The 16,327-nt window shown below is 38.5% G+C and overlaps 1 protein-coding gene across 6 annotated transcripts in view; it reads right to left on the bottom strand.

The window, feature by feature from the left end:
* PIK3CB (phosphatidylinositol-4,5-bisphosphate 3-kinase catalytic subunit beta) overlaps positions 1–16,327 on the bottom strand; it is a 185,498-nt gene that overhangs the window by 13,536 nt on the left and 155,635 nt on the right. For all 6 annotated transcript variants that reach the window (XM_053221390.1, XM_053221391.1, XM_027061739.2 and 3 more), the window contains exons 19-20: positions 14,801–14,879; positions 242–409 (exon numbers count right to left, since the gene is read on the bottom strand). In XM_053221390.1, coding sequence (XP_053077365.1) covers positions 242–409; positions 14,801–14,879 — 247 coding nt within the window. The remainder of the gene's footprint in view (positions 1–241; positions 410–14,800; positions 14,880–16,327) is intronic.

Genomic DNA, 16,327 nt, shown 5'->3' with positions numbered 1-16,327 from the left:
AAAAACGGTAAATTCTTAGATTGTAACTACTACAAGGCTTTGAAATGTGATCTAGATAAAGTAGAATTTAATGCTAACCATCTTTAGGAAGACTTTAGGAAGGCCTATCTGTCACTGATCTAACCTGAAATAAAGCAATAAATAACACTACCATTTCCTCTAGGACACTGCTGATTCTACTTGGAAGAATAGTGATTTGTTTGGCTGTTTGTTTGTTCAGAAGAATGATAAACAAACTGACCCAGAGTTGTATTCTTTAAGCCAGTTCAGAAGGGCGTCTTTGTTGAAGGCCGCTGCTGCAGCCACATTGCTACTGTTCAGCTGAATGTCAGCAATTGTTTCAGAGGTGCTCACAACTTCGATGAGGCCAGAGCGGTCTCCTGTTGCTAAACAGCCATAAGGCAGCATCCTGAAAGGGAAAAAAATGGGCATAGTCACATGTGTATGTTATCCATAAAATGAAACATTAATAGAGGAAGTTTCTTCTTTGATGTTTTTAAAAGTTTTATTACTATTGATACCTTTGCCATTTTTCTATTATTGTCATATGGAAAAATACAAGTTCTATTTTCTGTTAGGGAGTAAATCTCTTGGCCAACAAATGGAGTAATTTACTAGAATGCCAATGTACTAGCTAAATGTATAATTTGTTATCTAGTTATTCTGGTGAAATATTCTACTTTTTTATGTAGATGGACAGAAGCGTATCAGAAAATGGTTTTTGGGGCACCTGGCTGACTCAGTCCTAAGAGTGCAACTCTTGATCTCAGGGTCATGAGTTCTAGTTCCATGTGGGGTGTAGAGATTACTTACATAAATTTTTTAAACCTTAAAAAGTCTTTCGTTTTTACTCTAAATTTTGGTGAAAGGAATCACCCTTTATGGAGCACATAACAAACAGGTGCCACGCAATGGGCTAGGCACTTTACACATTACCTTGCTTAATGAATGGCAACTCCATCCTTCTAGTTGTTCAAACCCACAACCTTAAGGTCAACTTTGACTCTTCATCTCATGCCCAGCATTTACCTGTCTTGAAAATGTGTAAAGTACTTCTCTGCCTCCACTCTTCCTTCTGCTTCTACTATAGACCAAGCCACTATCAACCCTTACTCAATTATTCAAGTTTCCTTATTAGTCTGCTTCCACATCATAGTCTGTTTTAAATGCAACAGCAATACAGGGGTGCCTGGGTGGCTCAGTCGGTTAAGTCTGAGTCAGTCTGACATCAGCTCAGGTCATGATCTCATGATTTATGAGTTCCAGCCTTGCATCAGGCTCTATGCTGACAGCTCAGAGCATGGAGCCTGCTTCAAATTCTGCATCTCCCTCTCTCTCAGGCACTCCCCAACTCTTGCACTCTCTCACTTTCTGTCTCTCAAAAATGAATAAACATTAAAAAAAAATGCAACAGCAATATAATCCATTTTATCTATTTTTCAATATATGAAATTTATTGTCAAATTGGTTTCCATACAACACCCAGTGCTCATCCCAAAAGATGCCTTCTTCAATACCCATCACTAATCCATTTTAAAAGTATGCATATTATGTCACTCCAAGTTAATTTCTGCAAAGGCTTCCCACCTTAGGGTGAAAGCCGACATGTTTGCCTAGTTCACAAAGCCAGCCTTCAATCTGGTCCCACTTCACCTCTCCTAGTATCCTCCCTCTTGCTCACTTTATCCCTACTACACCAGCTTCCTTGCTATTCCTCAAGCAGATCAGGCATAATATTCCCTCATTCCTTTACATGTGTTATTTTCTTTGCCTAGCACATCTTTCCCTAAGACTTCTACATGATTTACTTCTTTACCCAAGATATCTACATGACCCTCTTTGACACCTTTGCTGAAATGTTACTGTCTCTGAGAAATTCCTGATCATCCTATCTGAAATTGTGACACTGTCTGTGACATAATACTTACTATCTCTTCCCCACTTTATTTCCTCTTTAGCCTTCAACACAATCCAAACATCTTATACATTTTATTTATGTGTTTGCTTACAGTCTCTCTCTCTCTCTCTACCACTAGGATTAAAGTTCTACCAGGCAGGGATGTTTTTTTCCCTGCTATATCCCCAGTGCCTGAGAATGTGCCTAGCACAAAGTAGACACTCAATAAATTTAAAAAAAAATTTTTAATTTTTATTTTTGAGAGAGAGAAGCAGGGGAGGGGCAGAGAGAGAGAGAGGGAGACACAGAATCTGAAGCAGGCTCCAGGCCCTGAGCTGTCAGCACAGAGCCCATTGTGGGCCGTGAACTCACAAGCTGTGAGATCATGACCTGAGCCAAAATCAGACGCTCAACAGAATGAGTCACCCAGGCGCCCCTAAATATTTTTGAATCCTTGTAAGGTAAGATCTCAATTTTACAAATGAGAAACAAAAGTAACTTGGAAAAGGTCACATATTTAACTAAGTCTAAGATCTAAAACAAGTCTGTGTGGCTCTAAAACTCTCTTTATAACTTAACACAGTCTCTAGAATCACTGACCGTGTAACAGCCCTCTCAAGCTGTTCTTGTTAAAATAATTTTTGCTAAATCGATAGGTAGCACTTTGCTTTGAATTTCATTTATATGATCCCTAATGAAAATAAACATTTTCTCAGGTCTCTTTTAGCCATTGTTTAAAAAATGTTTGTTTATTTATTTTAAGAGAGTGAGCACGTGCATGAGTGGGGGAGAGACAGAGAGAGGGAGAGAGAGAATCTCAAGCAGGCTCTGCATTGTCAGCGCGGAGCCCTATGCAGGGCTCAATCTCGTGAACTGTGAGATCATGACCTGAACAGAAATCAAGAGTCAGACACTTAACCAACGGAACCACCCAGGTGCACCTCTTTTAGTCATTTAAAAATAATTTCTTTTGTGAACTGAGTATTTACATTCTTTCCCTATTTATTAGGGTTTTAAATATTTTCATTAGTGATACATAGGACATCTTTACATATTAACATTATCCTTTTCTTCTTTTGGCTGTAAACATCTTCTCCAGTTTTGTAAAAACTGTATTACCATTACAGCAACTCCAAAATGGAATGTGATACCTTGGGAAGTTCAAATAAAAGGTGACTAGAGAAAATGCAATGGATGAAATTCATGGACTCAATTAATATATGGGTACAGCTAAGTGCCAAGCATTGTTTGCTGCTGGTGACACAAAAAGGAGCAAAAAAAAAAAAAAAAAAAAAAAAAAAAAAAAAAGCAGTCCTTGCTCTCACTGAGCAGACAAGGCACAAATGCACAATGTGCATGTGATCTCTGAATGAGAATTGCTATGAGAACATGTTGAGAGTTAAGCAGCATCTTGATGAGTAGGAAGGACAGCACAGCTAGAGGAAAATACAAGGAGGAGTGCAAAGGCAAGGTGAGAACCAGAAACCATCAGTGTTGGAAGGACTATGCAGGGCCCTATAGGCCATGTAAGAACTTCTGTCATTCTGCTAAAGACACTCAGAAAGCTTTGAAGGACTTTATGAAAGAGGGTGTGTGTGTGTGTGTGTGTGGGTTTGTGGGTGTGTCAGAGAATGTATGAATGTGTTACTGTGTCTAATAATCAGATAAAAGAGCCGATTTTAATAAACAGTCCCTAAATTTCGATACAACCAAGAATTCAATTATTTTATGCCTCTTCTAAGCACTTTCTTAGTTCTAACAAAGTAAGGTCGGGAACAGAATCACGAAACTACATGCTGGCAGTGTGATATACCAACAGACTGCTTTTCATCTGTTTTTGTTTTGTTTTTGTTTTTGTTTCCTTTTAAAAAGTTACCTTTCAATAAGCAAAGTAGCTTGGAGCATGGAAGCTTTCCCAACACCCCTATTCTTATCATGACACAACACATGTGAGGCAAACACTCTGTGGTTTAACTGCACTTTGGCTCACTTTCCTGCTTCTCCTCCCACCTCACTTGCAGCCAAACTGGGCAAAAATCCAACAACTTCCTCTTCAAAAGCGTGCAATGATAAAAGCATTCAGTGTCTTGAGGATGAAACTCTCACAATGGGAAGGAAAAAACATCCTTGTCAGACAGACAGTTTGACAGAAGTCAGGCTGGGGACAAACTCTTAGAGCCCTGATCATCTCACATGGGCCTGTTTTGCACTCAACTTTATAAAGGCCATAAGAACAACTGGTAATGTTTCCCTTCCTTTCTCAGACTCTCTGATCCAAGGAGCACTTTGTTATCTTTCCACTAATCAAGAATTAAAATATAAATTCTACAGCTGAGGGGATGGCAGCCCCATAACCCTACTCTTAATGAGTATGTAGAAAGTTTTCTCGGGCCTTGACTCTGACATATTGACCCAATTTGAGTGGTGACTTAGCCCCTTGCCTCCAAAAGAGGAAAGTGTAATTCCTTTACCTAATGTTTGCATCGTTTCCATATTCTTCCCTAATCCTTCCAAGACTATTACCAGTGTCATTACAGAAGTGTTGATTAGCACTCTTAAAAGGGAAGTAAATCCCATTAATGTAACTCAGATGTAAAGTCACAATGAAGACAACTGTCCAAAATTCAGGGGGTGGTAGAAGACTGAAATCTACCGAAGGCTAAATAGATTTACATACAGACAACCTAGGAGACTTGACAGAAGAGGCTGAATACCTATTATTTGGTGACTGAGGAGGTCAGAGTGTTCTAACATACTGATAGGCTTACAGATGTTCTAATTTAGTATGAAAAATATCAAGAGTATCTTTGGGACATCAGAGAAAAATGAAAATGAGAAATAGGCACTTTCATTCATGCTAACATGGCACTGTTACAAATACTAAACTATTCTGGTCAAAGTAATACAGCATAGAAGGTACCTGAAGATTTGAGATTGAATTTACAAGAGTGTGTGCTATGTGACCCAGCTTAACCTGAATAGCTGGCCAAAAGAAAACAAACAATAGGAACAGTGAAGCACGCATATTTATAGAAAGAGTAAAAAAACTTTGGTGAGAAAAGGGTATTCATTTGGAAATGAACCCTAAAGAATTAAAGTTCCACATATTTTAAAAACATGGGGTCAGAGTACAAAAAGTCAGCAGAGATCTCCCTGGACAGACAAGTTCCTTTTTCTTGTTAGATACTTGTTGCTTCCCATAAGAGAGACACTAGGTTTATTTCTAGCACTCCCACATGTGGTTTCCTCCCTTGGCCTGAGGTCACACAATGAATTTCATTTGATGCTATATGTATTTTACAGTTGAATAGAATGGGTAAAATAAAACAGCAAAGAGAAAAGAACTTGGTTGGGAATTTTTAACTAAGGCAATGGAAGGGAGACAGGGAAACCAAAGGGACTCGCAAAAGAAATAGCTCTTTTGTTCCCTTTGCTTTTTTTCCTGCTTCTCTTCTTACTAGGACCTGCACCCCGGCCCTGCATATGCCTTAATGCGTGTCCTCCTCATAAGGGACAAAGAATGGTATCTTTGGAGTCTTCCAGCAAAATTGGTAATATCGAAACCACTGGCGCTAGGCATCTCAATGCCAAGACCACTGGTTTCAAGAAACAAGTGACTCTGATAGACACCTGGCCTCTGTCCTTGTTCTACCTGGTTCCTGGATGCCTGAGAGGACATGTACACCACACGACTGTCCCCAATAAAAACCCCCACACCTCAGATAAAACCATACTCCTGCTCCTTTCCTTTCCCAGTGTTCCAGACGGTTCATCTGTATCTGCTCTCCCTTTATCTTCAAAAAATTCTTCCACCTCCTGCTGGCTCCCAAATAATCTCTATCCTGTGTGAAACCAGGGACCCTCTTGGCTGTTCCTGCAGGACCTTCTCTGAGTCCTTGGATCTGGCCTGGCATCAAATCATTTGATAAAATGATAAAATCATTTTTGCGGCAGTTTATTTTTTTTTTTAATTTAAAAAAAAATTTTTTTTTTTTTACGTTTATTTTTGAGACAGAGAGAGACAGAGCATGAACGGGGGAGGGTCAGAGAGAGGGAGACACAGAATCTGAAACAGGCTCCAGGCTCTGAGCTGTCAGCACAGAACCCGACGCGGGGCTCGAACTCACGGACCGCGAGATCATGACCTGAGCCGAAGTCGGCCACTTAACCGACTGAGCCACCCAGGCGCCCCTGTGGCAGTTCACTTTATAGGAAGAGTCAGCAAACTTTTGGAGATTAAGCCGGAGAGTAAATATTACAGACTATCAGGTCACTACTCAATTCTGCAGTTACAGTATAAAAGCAGCCACAAGATGGTATGTAAACAAATGGGCTGTGGCTGTGCCAATACACCTTTATATACAAAAAGTAGGGGGTGGGATGGGGGACAGTGTAGACCAGACCCTCTGGGTTTATGTTCCTCAGGCAGAGTTCACAACCACCCATTCCTCTTATCCATCCAGTATTTCTTACATGTATGTGGTTGACTAAAAAACTTGATACCTATGCAAAACTAATTCTATTTTTTTACACCATTATATTATAAATTCCTCCTAATTTAAAAGCAAAAGTCTGGGACGCCTGGGTGGCTCAGTCGGTTGAGCGTCCGACTTCAGCTCAGGTCACGATCTTGCGGTCCGTGAGTTCGAGCGCCACGTCAGGCTCTGGGCTGATGGCTCAGAGCCTGGAGCTTGCTTCCGATTCTGTGTCTCCCTCTCTCTCTGCCCCTCCCCCGTTCATGCTCTGTCTCTCTGTCTCAAAGATAAATAAACGTTAAAAAAAAAATTTTTTTTTAAATTAAAAAAAAAATAAAAGCAAAAGTCTGTCACTTATAGTGCTCAAACGGTCCTTTTTAGATACATTGTAATCTCACTCCCTTATTCCAATCATATCTATAAGTCCCATAAAAGGAAAAACACCAACAGCAAATTGCTCTTTCTATTTCAACAGCACTAAAAAGCTTATCCTGCAAGGATCCAAGACTAGAAAACTCATGCTTTCTTTAAAGAAATAAAACCTCAAATCAATGGAAAATTACTATTTGGGGCACCACAACACTGTGATAAACAAAGGGTTACTACTAAACATGTCTTCCCATGACTGTTTTCTTGCTTAGGCTGGTAAAATGAAGAAATAACATCAAGTGTAGAGTCTGATAGACCTGGATATGAACTTGGCTTCTACAATTAATATTTTTGTAACATTTGACAAATTGTTTAAAATCCCCTGAGCCTTGGGGCACCTGGTGGCTCAAGTGATTGAGGGAATGACTCTTGATTTCAGCTCAGGTCATGATCCCAGAGTTGTGGGATAGAGACCTAAGGGTGGAGCCTGCTTAAGATTCTCTCTCTCCCTCTGCCCCTCTGCCCCTCTCCCCCACTTGTGCCCTCTCTTAAAAAAATAAAAAAATTAAATTAAAAAAATCCCTTTAGTCTTAATTTTCCTCATCTGCTAAAAAAGAATAATATCACCTCATAGAGTATTTTTAACTTACATGACATTACATAGGTGAAGAACCTAAATACTATGCCTGGTTTAGCAAGGATTTTTTTTTTTAATTTTTAAAATTTATTTATTTATTTGGAGAGAGACAGAGACAGCATGAGTGGGGGAGGGTAGAAAGAAGAGAGGAGCGAGGGGAGGAGGGAGGGAAGGAGGGAGGGGGGGGAGAGAGAGAGAGAGAGAGAGAGAGAGAGAGAGAGAGAGAGAGAGAGAATCCCAAGCAGGCTCCACGCTGTCAGCACAGAGCCTGATGTGGGACTCGAACCCAGGAACTGTGAGATCCTGATCTGAGCCAAAACCAAGAGTCAGATGCCCAACCAACTGAGCCATGCAGGCGCCCCACAAGTGTCTTAAGTTTAAAAACCCTAAAATATATTTAGTTATGAAGAAAACAATTCAAATTTCAAAACTTAATCAGGAAATACTTATAAGAATAAAGTCAATGTCAAGTATAACTATTTCCAACAAACTTGTGGACTAAATTGCTGTAGATTCTAAAACACATAAAAATTACAGATAAAGTCAAAAAGGTTTTATAAATAGTTATGGTAAATAAAGAAAGAAAAGGAGAACTCTGGGTCCCAGAAACTATTCATAGCACTGGCTGAGCAAACTACTAACTTGGTTGACAATTTAATGTCCATGAGAAGAGAGCTATGGCCTTGGGCCCATAAGAGACAGGATCTAGACCTGTGATCCTAAACAAAGCTGGGGATCTGAAAGCGCTAGCGCTGTCAAGTGTATGAAAAGGGAACTAGAAAATGTCTGCTCACTGACCAGAAGATGTGGCATGAAAGTCTGCCATCTACCTTGTGCACTAGATGGGGGGAGGAGGGGAACTTTCATGAAAATGCAGAAACTCAAGCCTTCCTACAGTCTCATGAGATCCAAGTATAAACTATCTATGAAATATGACAGCATGAAGGCTAAGAGTTAAAATAAAAACCGACTGTGTGTAAAGACCTTGAGGAACAGTAGAAATTAAGCACAAACTCATTTTGGGAGGGTACTTTCATACCCTAGGGAGCAAAGGACCCCTCAGAGAAAACACAGTCGACACTAACAATGAATTCAAAACCAAACATTATTAACTACACAAGAAAATGAAACTGGACAATGCAGAAGAGAAATTTAGTGAACTGGAAAGACAGTAAACAAGAAACTACAAAGAATGTCACATAAAAGTGGGAAATAGGTAAGACAGGTCAAGAGACATGCAGGACAAAACAGGAAAATCCAACACACCTCTATTAAAGCTACAGAAGACTGTGACAGTTTTATAGGAACTAAAACAAGCTGTATTTTCGCTAATTGTAGAGATACACTGAGAATAGGGGAGAAAAGATAAAAAGAAATCCATACACTAACAAACTATAGTAAAACTGCAGAAACCAAAGGCTAAGAGAAATTTGTTTTCTGCATTGGGGTAAAAAAATACCATTCAGACTGACAGCAGATTTGTAAAAAGTAACAGGTCAGAATACCAGGTACCCCTAGACAAAAATGTAAAAACACTTATTTTAAGTATATTCAAAGAACTAAAAGAAATCATGTCTAAAGAACTAAAGGAAAGGAAAGCCTGAGAATGATGAATTATGATCATATAGTCTCTATTATTAAGAAACAAATTATTTAGGGGTGCTTGGGTGGCTTAGTCAGTTAAGCATCCAACTTCATCTCAGGTCATGATCTCATGGTTCCTCAGTTCCAGCCCTGCGTCGGGCTCTGTGCCGACAGCTCAGAGCCTGGAGCCTGCTTCAGAATCTCTGTCTCCTTTCTCTCTGCCCCTCCCCCGCTCTGCCTCTCAAAAATAAATAAATATTTTTTTAAGTTTTTTAAAAAAGAAACAAATGAAACAAATTTAAATTACCCAAATAAAAATTCTGAAGTTGAAAAGGAGAACTGAAATATAAAATTCACTAGACAGACACAATAGCAGATTTGAGCAGCAGTGAGAAAAAATCCGCAAACTTTAAGATAGATCAAGTATCCAATCAGAGGAACAAAAGGAAAATAATGAAAAATTAACACAACCAGCAAGTACATAATGGTTGTACAGAGAGAAAAAAGGCAAAAAGGTATATGAAAAAAGCTAAAAACTTCTGAAATTTAATGAAAAACAATAATCTACATATCCAAGAGGCTCAATGAATTCAAAGTCAAATAAACTCCAAGAAGGACTAAATATATTATAACCAAACTGTCAAGATTCAAATAACAGAATCTTGAGGGGTACTTGAGTGGCTCATTCGCTTAAGCGTCCGACTCGTGATTTCGGCTCAGGTCATGATCTCATGGTTTGTGAGATTAAGCCCCACATCGGGCTCTGTGCTGACAGCACGGAGCCTGCTTAGGATTTTCTCTCTCCTTCTCCCTTTCTCTGCCCTCCCACAGTTCACATGTGTGTGTTCTCTCTCTGTCAAAATAAAAGAAATAAACATTAAAAAAAACCCCAAAAACACTGGGGCACCTTGGTGGCTCAGTCAGTTAAGTGTCCAACTTCGGCTCAGGATCATGATTTCACAGTTTGTGAGTTTAAGCCCCATGTCGGGCTCTGTGCTGACAGCTCAGAACCTGGAGCCTGCTTCAGATTCTGTGTCTCCTTCTCTCTCTGCCCCTCCCCTGTTCATGCTCTTGCTCTCTCTCTCTCTCTCTCTCTCTCTCTCTCTCTCTCAAAAATAAACATTAAGGAAAAAATAAAAAGCCAGTATCTTGAAAATAATAAGAGAGATGTAACCAATCCCTTACAGGGATTCCCCTCACCCCCTGCCAAATTAAATAATTTCTCATCAGAAATCTTGGAGGCATGAAAGCAGTGGGAGGACATGTTAAAATGTGGTGAAAGACTGAAAACAGAGAATTCAAATTCCAGTAAAAGTATTCTTCAAAAACAAAGGAGAAATTAAGATTTCCCAGATAAATAAAGAGAATGAACAGAAGTTGGAGGACTCACTTCTGAATTTCAAAACTTAATACAAAGCACAGGAATCAAGAATGTGCATAAAAACAAACATGTAAACCAATGAAAAAGAATTTAGAGTTTAGGTAAAAACCCTCACATTTATAGTCAGTTGATGCATGACAAGAGTACTAAGACAACTTACTGAAGAAAGAATAGTCTTGGGGTACCTTGGTGGCTCAGTCAGTTAAACGTCTGACTCTTGATTTCGGCTCAGGTCATGATTGCACAGTTCATAGGATAAAGCTCCCCATCAGGCTCTGCACTGACAGCACAGAGCTTGCTGGAGATTCTCTCTCTGTCTCCCCACTATTCCCATGCTTGTGTGTACGCTCTCTCTCTCTCAAAATAAACGTTAAATAAATAAATAAATAAATAAATAAATAAATAATAAAAAGCTATTCTAAAAAATGTATGACAGTAAATGGAAAATACTGATCAACTAGACAATTCTTAACCTCTAGACTGACTCAAGAGGGGAAAAAAATCTGGTAAGTCCAATAATCAATAAGAAAAATCAGTAGTCAAAAAGACCTAGACTCCAAAATCAACACCAGAACCAAATCTTTGCAGAGAGGGAAGAGGGGAAAGCACACTTACTTTGCAAGTAAAATTTGCAAAATAAACTATAGAAGAATATCCTTGAAAATAATTGCACAGAGAAAAGTATTTTTTTTAAATAATGTACTAAAAAATATAAACCCCTAAGGAACCTAGGTAATTTATAGCAACGGAAAACACAGTACTTTTCAACAATGAAAACAATACTGAACCAAAATATTAATAAAAGAAATGCAAATTAAAGTTCTATGGAGATACCATGTTATATCCATTAGATTTGCAAAAAATCAACAAGTTAACTGGCAAGGAGATACTTCTGGGTGGAAACAACACTGGTACAACCATTTGGACAATAGTGGTAAAGTTGAAAATACATATGTCTCGGGGCACCTGGGTGGCTCAGTCAGTTAAGCGTCTGACTTCGGCTCAGGTCATGATCTCATGGTCCGTGAGTTCGAGCCCCGCGTCGGGCTCTGTGCTGACAGCTCAGAGCCTGGAGCCTGCTTCGGATTCTGTGTCTCCCTCTCTCTCTGACCCTCCCCCGTTCATGCTCTGTCTCTGTCTCAAAAGTAAATAAACATTAAAAAAAAAAATTTAAAAAAAATACATATGTCTCATTTATGAGTAAGCAATTCCACTTCCAGCTATTATAAACTAAAGACATCTTCCATATGTGAATGGTGAGCTATTTAGAAGTGTTCAAACTCCAACAAATTTTTTGTTATTGTTGTAAAAAACAATGAATGTAAATAGCTATTAACAAAAGAATGGATAAACTTTTATATTTATTCAAAACATTAATAAAGAAGTGAAAATAACAAATTAGAACATCACATATTAATCTTATTAAATCCCGAAAAATGTTGTGAGAAAAAAGTAAAAGTTGCATGTGGTATGATAGCATTTAAAGTTCAAAACATACAATGGATACAAAATGTATAAATAAAGCACAAAAATCTATATATTATAGCTTTAGAATAGTGGTTAATTCTGAGATGTGAGAAAGTAGGGTAGAATGAGAATGCATTAAAATTTTATCTGCGTGTTTAATTCCTTTTTTAAAAAAGTCAGTTGGACGGAATGGGAAAAGATATTTGCAAATGACATATCGGACAAAGGGCTAGTATCCAAAATCTATAAAGAGCTCACCAAACTCCACACCCGAAAAACAAATAACCCAGTGAAGAAATGGGCAGAAAACATGAATAGACACTTCTCTAAAGAAGACATCCGGATGGCCAACAGGCACATGAAAAGATGCTCAACGTTGCTCCTTATCAGGGAAATACAGATCAAAACCACACTCAGATATCACCTCACGCCAGTCAGAGTGGCCAAAATGAACAAATCAGGAGACCATAGATGCTGGAGAGGATGTGGAGAAACGGGAACCCTCTTGCACTGTTGGTGGGAATGCAAACTGGTACAGCCACTCTGGAAAACAGTGTGGAGGTTCCACAAAAAATTAAAAATAGACCTACCTTATGACCCAGCAGTAGCACTCCTAGGAATTTACCCAAGGGATTCAGGAGTACTGATGCATAGGGGCACTTGTACCCCAATGTTTATAGCAGCACTCTCAACAATAGCCAAATTATGGAAACAGCCTAAATGTCCATCAACTGATGAATGGATAAAGAAATTGTGGTTTATATACACAATGGAATACTACGAGGCAATGAGAAAGAATGAAAAATGGCCCTTTGTAGCAACGTGGATGGAACTGGAGAGTGTGATGCTAAGTGAAACAAGCCAACAGAGAAAGACAAAGGATCCTGAGAAACTTAACAGAAACCCATGGGGGAGGGGGGAAAAAAAAAAAGAGGTTAGAGTGGGAGAGAGCCAAAGCATAAGAGACTCTTAAAAACTGAGTACAGGGGCGCCTGGGTGGCTCAGTCGGTTAAGCGGCCGACTTCGGCTCAGGTCATGATCTCGCGGTCTGTGAGTTCGAGCCCCACGTTGGGCTCTGTGCTGACAGCTCAGAGCCTGGAGCCTGTTTCAGATTCTGTGTCTCCCTCTCTCTGACCCTCCCCCGTTCATGCTCTGTCTCTCTCTGTCTCAAAAAATAAATAAATGTTAAAAAAAACAAAAAAACACAAACAAACAAATAAAAAAAAAGAAAAAAAACTGAAAACAAACTGAGGGTTGATGGGGGGGTGGGAGGGAGGGGAGGGTAGGTGATGGGTATTGAGGAGGGCACCTTTTGGGATGAGCACTGGGTATTGTATGGAAACCAATTTAACAATAAATTTCATATATTGAAAAAAAAAGTCAGTTGGAGACATACTAACATCTGTCATTTAATTGCTAAATATGTACATGTATTAAATCCCAAAGTAAAACACATAAAAATTTTAGATTATTTTCTATACTTTCATGTATGAAAGTGCACAATTTAGAAAAATAAAATATAAAGAATTAGGTAAAAAAGGAAAAGGTAAATTCTGAGATGTGGGAAGGCAGGACAGGAAATCAAGAGTCAGATGCTTAACCAACTGAGCCACACATGTGCCCCTCTTTCCAATTTCTAATTTTAAAGTAAATTCTGGGAATACTAGAGGTATAAATAAACTTGATACAGAGAGGTTAGTATTAATTTACAAAGACATGTGAATACTCGTGTTTTTGTTGCTTCAATCGTATCTTAAGCTATTTTATCGTTTAACAAAATCTTGCCTAGGAAATCAGTGGTATCCAACTGTTCTTGTATGTTGGAATTGTATGTTGTATTTGTGCCTATATGTTGGAATTGATGTGTTCACATAATTATGACTAATATTTATTTTATATCTTGTATGAATAGCCTTTTCACATTTTTTCTCCATATTTCTTTTTTTTTTTTTTAAAGTTTTATTTATTTATGTAATCTCTACATCCAACACTGGGCTCAAACTCAAGATCCCAAGACCAAGTCACACTCTCTTCTAAATGAGCCAGACAGGTGCCCCTCTCCATATTTATTTCTATGAGCTCTTTAAATATTTAGGATCATTATCCCTCTGTTCTATTCACTATGAATATTAGGCCCAATGTGAGGCTTGACTTTTAATTTTGTAGGTTTGCAAGATTCAAATCTTATACTGTTAGGTAAATGATCAACATTTTGTTTGTGATTCTCTTCATTTGCTCCTGACCTTAGAAGATCTGACATTGATAAACTTAAAAAAATTTTTTTCAATGTTTATTTATTTTTGAGAGACAGAGAGAGACAAAGCATGAGGAGGGCAGGGGCACAGAGAGAGGAGACACAGAATCCGAAGCAGGCTCCAGGCTCTGAGTTGTCAGCACAGAGCCCAACGCGGGGCTTGAACCCACAAACCATGAGATCATGACCCAGGCCGAAGTCAGACACTTAACTGAGCCACCAGGCTCCCGATTAAACTTTTAAAATCCATTATGTTTTCTTTTTTCTGTTGCCATAAACCTGTTCTGCTGTCTACCTCTAATAATGGTGACAAGCTAAAAACCCTGGAGCACCCTTGAACACTTCCCTTTAGCGAAGGTAGAGGAATCAGTGTTACCAGGCTAAGAAGAGGGGCAGGCCATTCTCTGGCCTTGTCATTCTCATGACCACCAGTGCATCCTTCCTGAGAGTACCCTCAGAACCATAGGTTAGAGTGTGACTTGCTGCCTGTCTAGGCTTTACTGAAAGTGCAAACCTTTCTTTCTGGAGTCTCTGTAACATACACAGTTTTATATCTGATGAGGTTTCAGTAAGACAATGCATTTGACAGTATACCATAGAACTATAAAATGTTCTATAAATATTACCATGAACACCAGTTAATAATAATAGCAGGAGGGAAGGAATAAAAATTTTTACAATTTTACTATGGAAGGAATACAACATGAGACAAAAATAAATTCACTAGAAATCTCACCGAAGATCCAGACCAGCTTCTTTCCAAAGTAAATCCATCAAGCGCAACATCTGGAGTGTCAACATATCTTGTCGTAAATCTAAGGGGGGAATACTCTGCTTTATTATAAATGCTTTCCACGTTATGTCTAATAACATTAATTCAAGACTACTAATTCAGACAGAACTAAAATCAATGACCAATAGTGTTAATATTTTCCCAAAACTTTAATGTTGAGTATACTTATTTTGTTAAATATTAGATTTGCTGGCTAGCATGTACCTGTAACACTATTTCAGAAATTAAGGTAAATTTTTTTTTTGAGAGAGAGAGAGGGAGAGAGCATGCACGCTCGCACAAACAGGGCAGAGGGAGAGAGAGAATCCCAAGCAGGCTACACCCTTGGTGTGAAGCGTGATGCAGGGCTGGATCCCACAACCCTGGGACCATGACCTGAGCTAAAACCTAGAGTCAGACGTTCAACTTACTGAGCCACCCAGGTGCCCCAAAGTAAGTAATATTTTTAATAGGGGTGTCTGGCTGGCACGGGCAGTTGAACATGTGATTCTGGATCTCAGGGTCATGAGTTTGAGCCCCACAAACTCACATTGAGTGTAGAGATTACTTTAAACAAAATAATTTTCAATTGTTTACCATGTGTAAGCTACAATACTGATTGTATGGATAACGTAATACTGTATAACACAGGAATGGCTATCTACAACATCTATACAATTCACACTGCTGATTTTTTTCTTTCCTGGTTGCATTTAGGGATGCACAGGAAGTTCTTAAAAATCACATAAGGAATTGTATGAGATTACAGAATTGTAACAGTTGATTTTATTTGTTATCATATCCAAGGATAATTTTGAGGTAACAGAGGGCTTTGAAAGTATTGCTTTACATAGTAACATTCATAACATCAAGTGGGATTAGATGTCTAGCAAAACACTACAAGTTCTTTTTAAAATAGTTGTAAGCACACATATTATGGTAAGCATATTTACTAATGTACCTTTTACTCTTTTTAATAAACCCAACATACAAATACTATAATCCTTATGACCATGAAGAACCTGAAGTGCAATGAATTTTACGTGACTTATCTGTAATCATAACAACTAATGAGTGGTGGCTGTCTGGTTGGTGTAATCACCTCAGAGGCATTTCCTGTCAAAAAATATGAGTCATTAAGACATTTTAATTAAAATATAAAACTATGGCAGCGATATCAAAATTGCTGTCACTGAAACAGAATGTATGAATATACTACTGAAAATACTGTACTTCACAAGCTTCTTACCAAAGAATTAGACAGACTTTGTATTTTGTAGGAAAAAAAGATTTATTAGAACAGTGTATGTAAGTAAGCTGTAAAGATATTTTCTAAGAGGAAAAAAAAGGGATTCACAGGACACGCCAAATTCAACCTTATGCCCATTGATAGCTACCTCTGGGCTTGCATCTGTTATACGTTTACACATCATTTTTCATATAAAGCAAACTGACAACAAATGAAAAATACTAAGGAATTTGGTACTGTAA

This window comes from Acinonyx jubatus, chromosome C2, assembly GCF_027475565.1.
Source record: "Acinonyx jubatus isolate Ajub_Pintada_27869175 chromosome C2, VMU_Ajub_asm_v1.0, whole genome shotgun sequence".
Classification (NCBI taxonomy): Eukaryota; Metazoa; Chordata; class Mammalia; order Carnivora; family Felidae; genus Acinonyx; species Acinonyx jubatus.
This window is presented reverse-complemented; position numbering and strand designations above follow the sequence as displayed.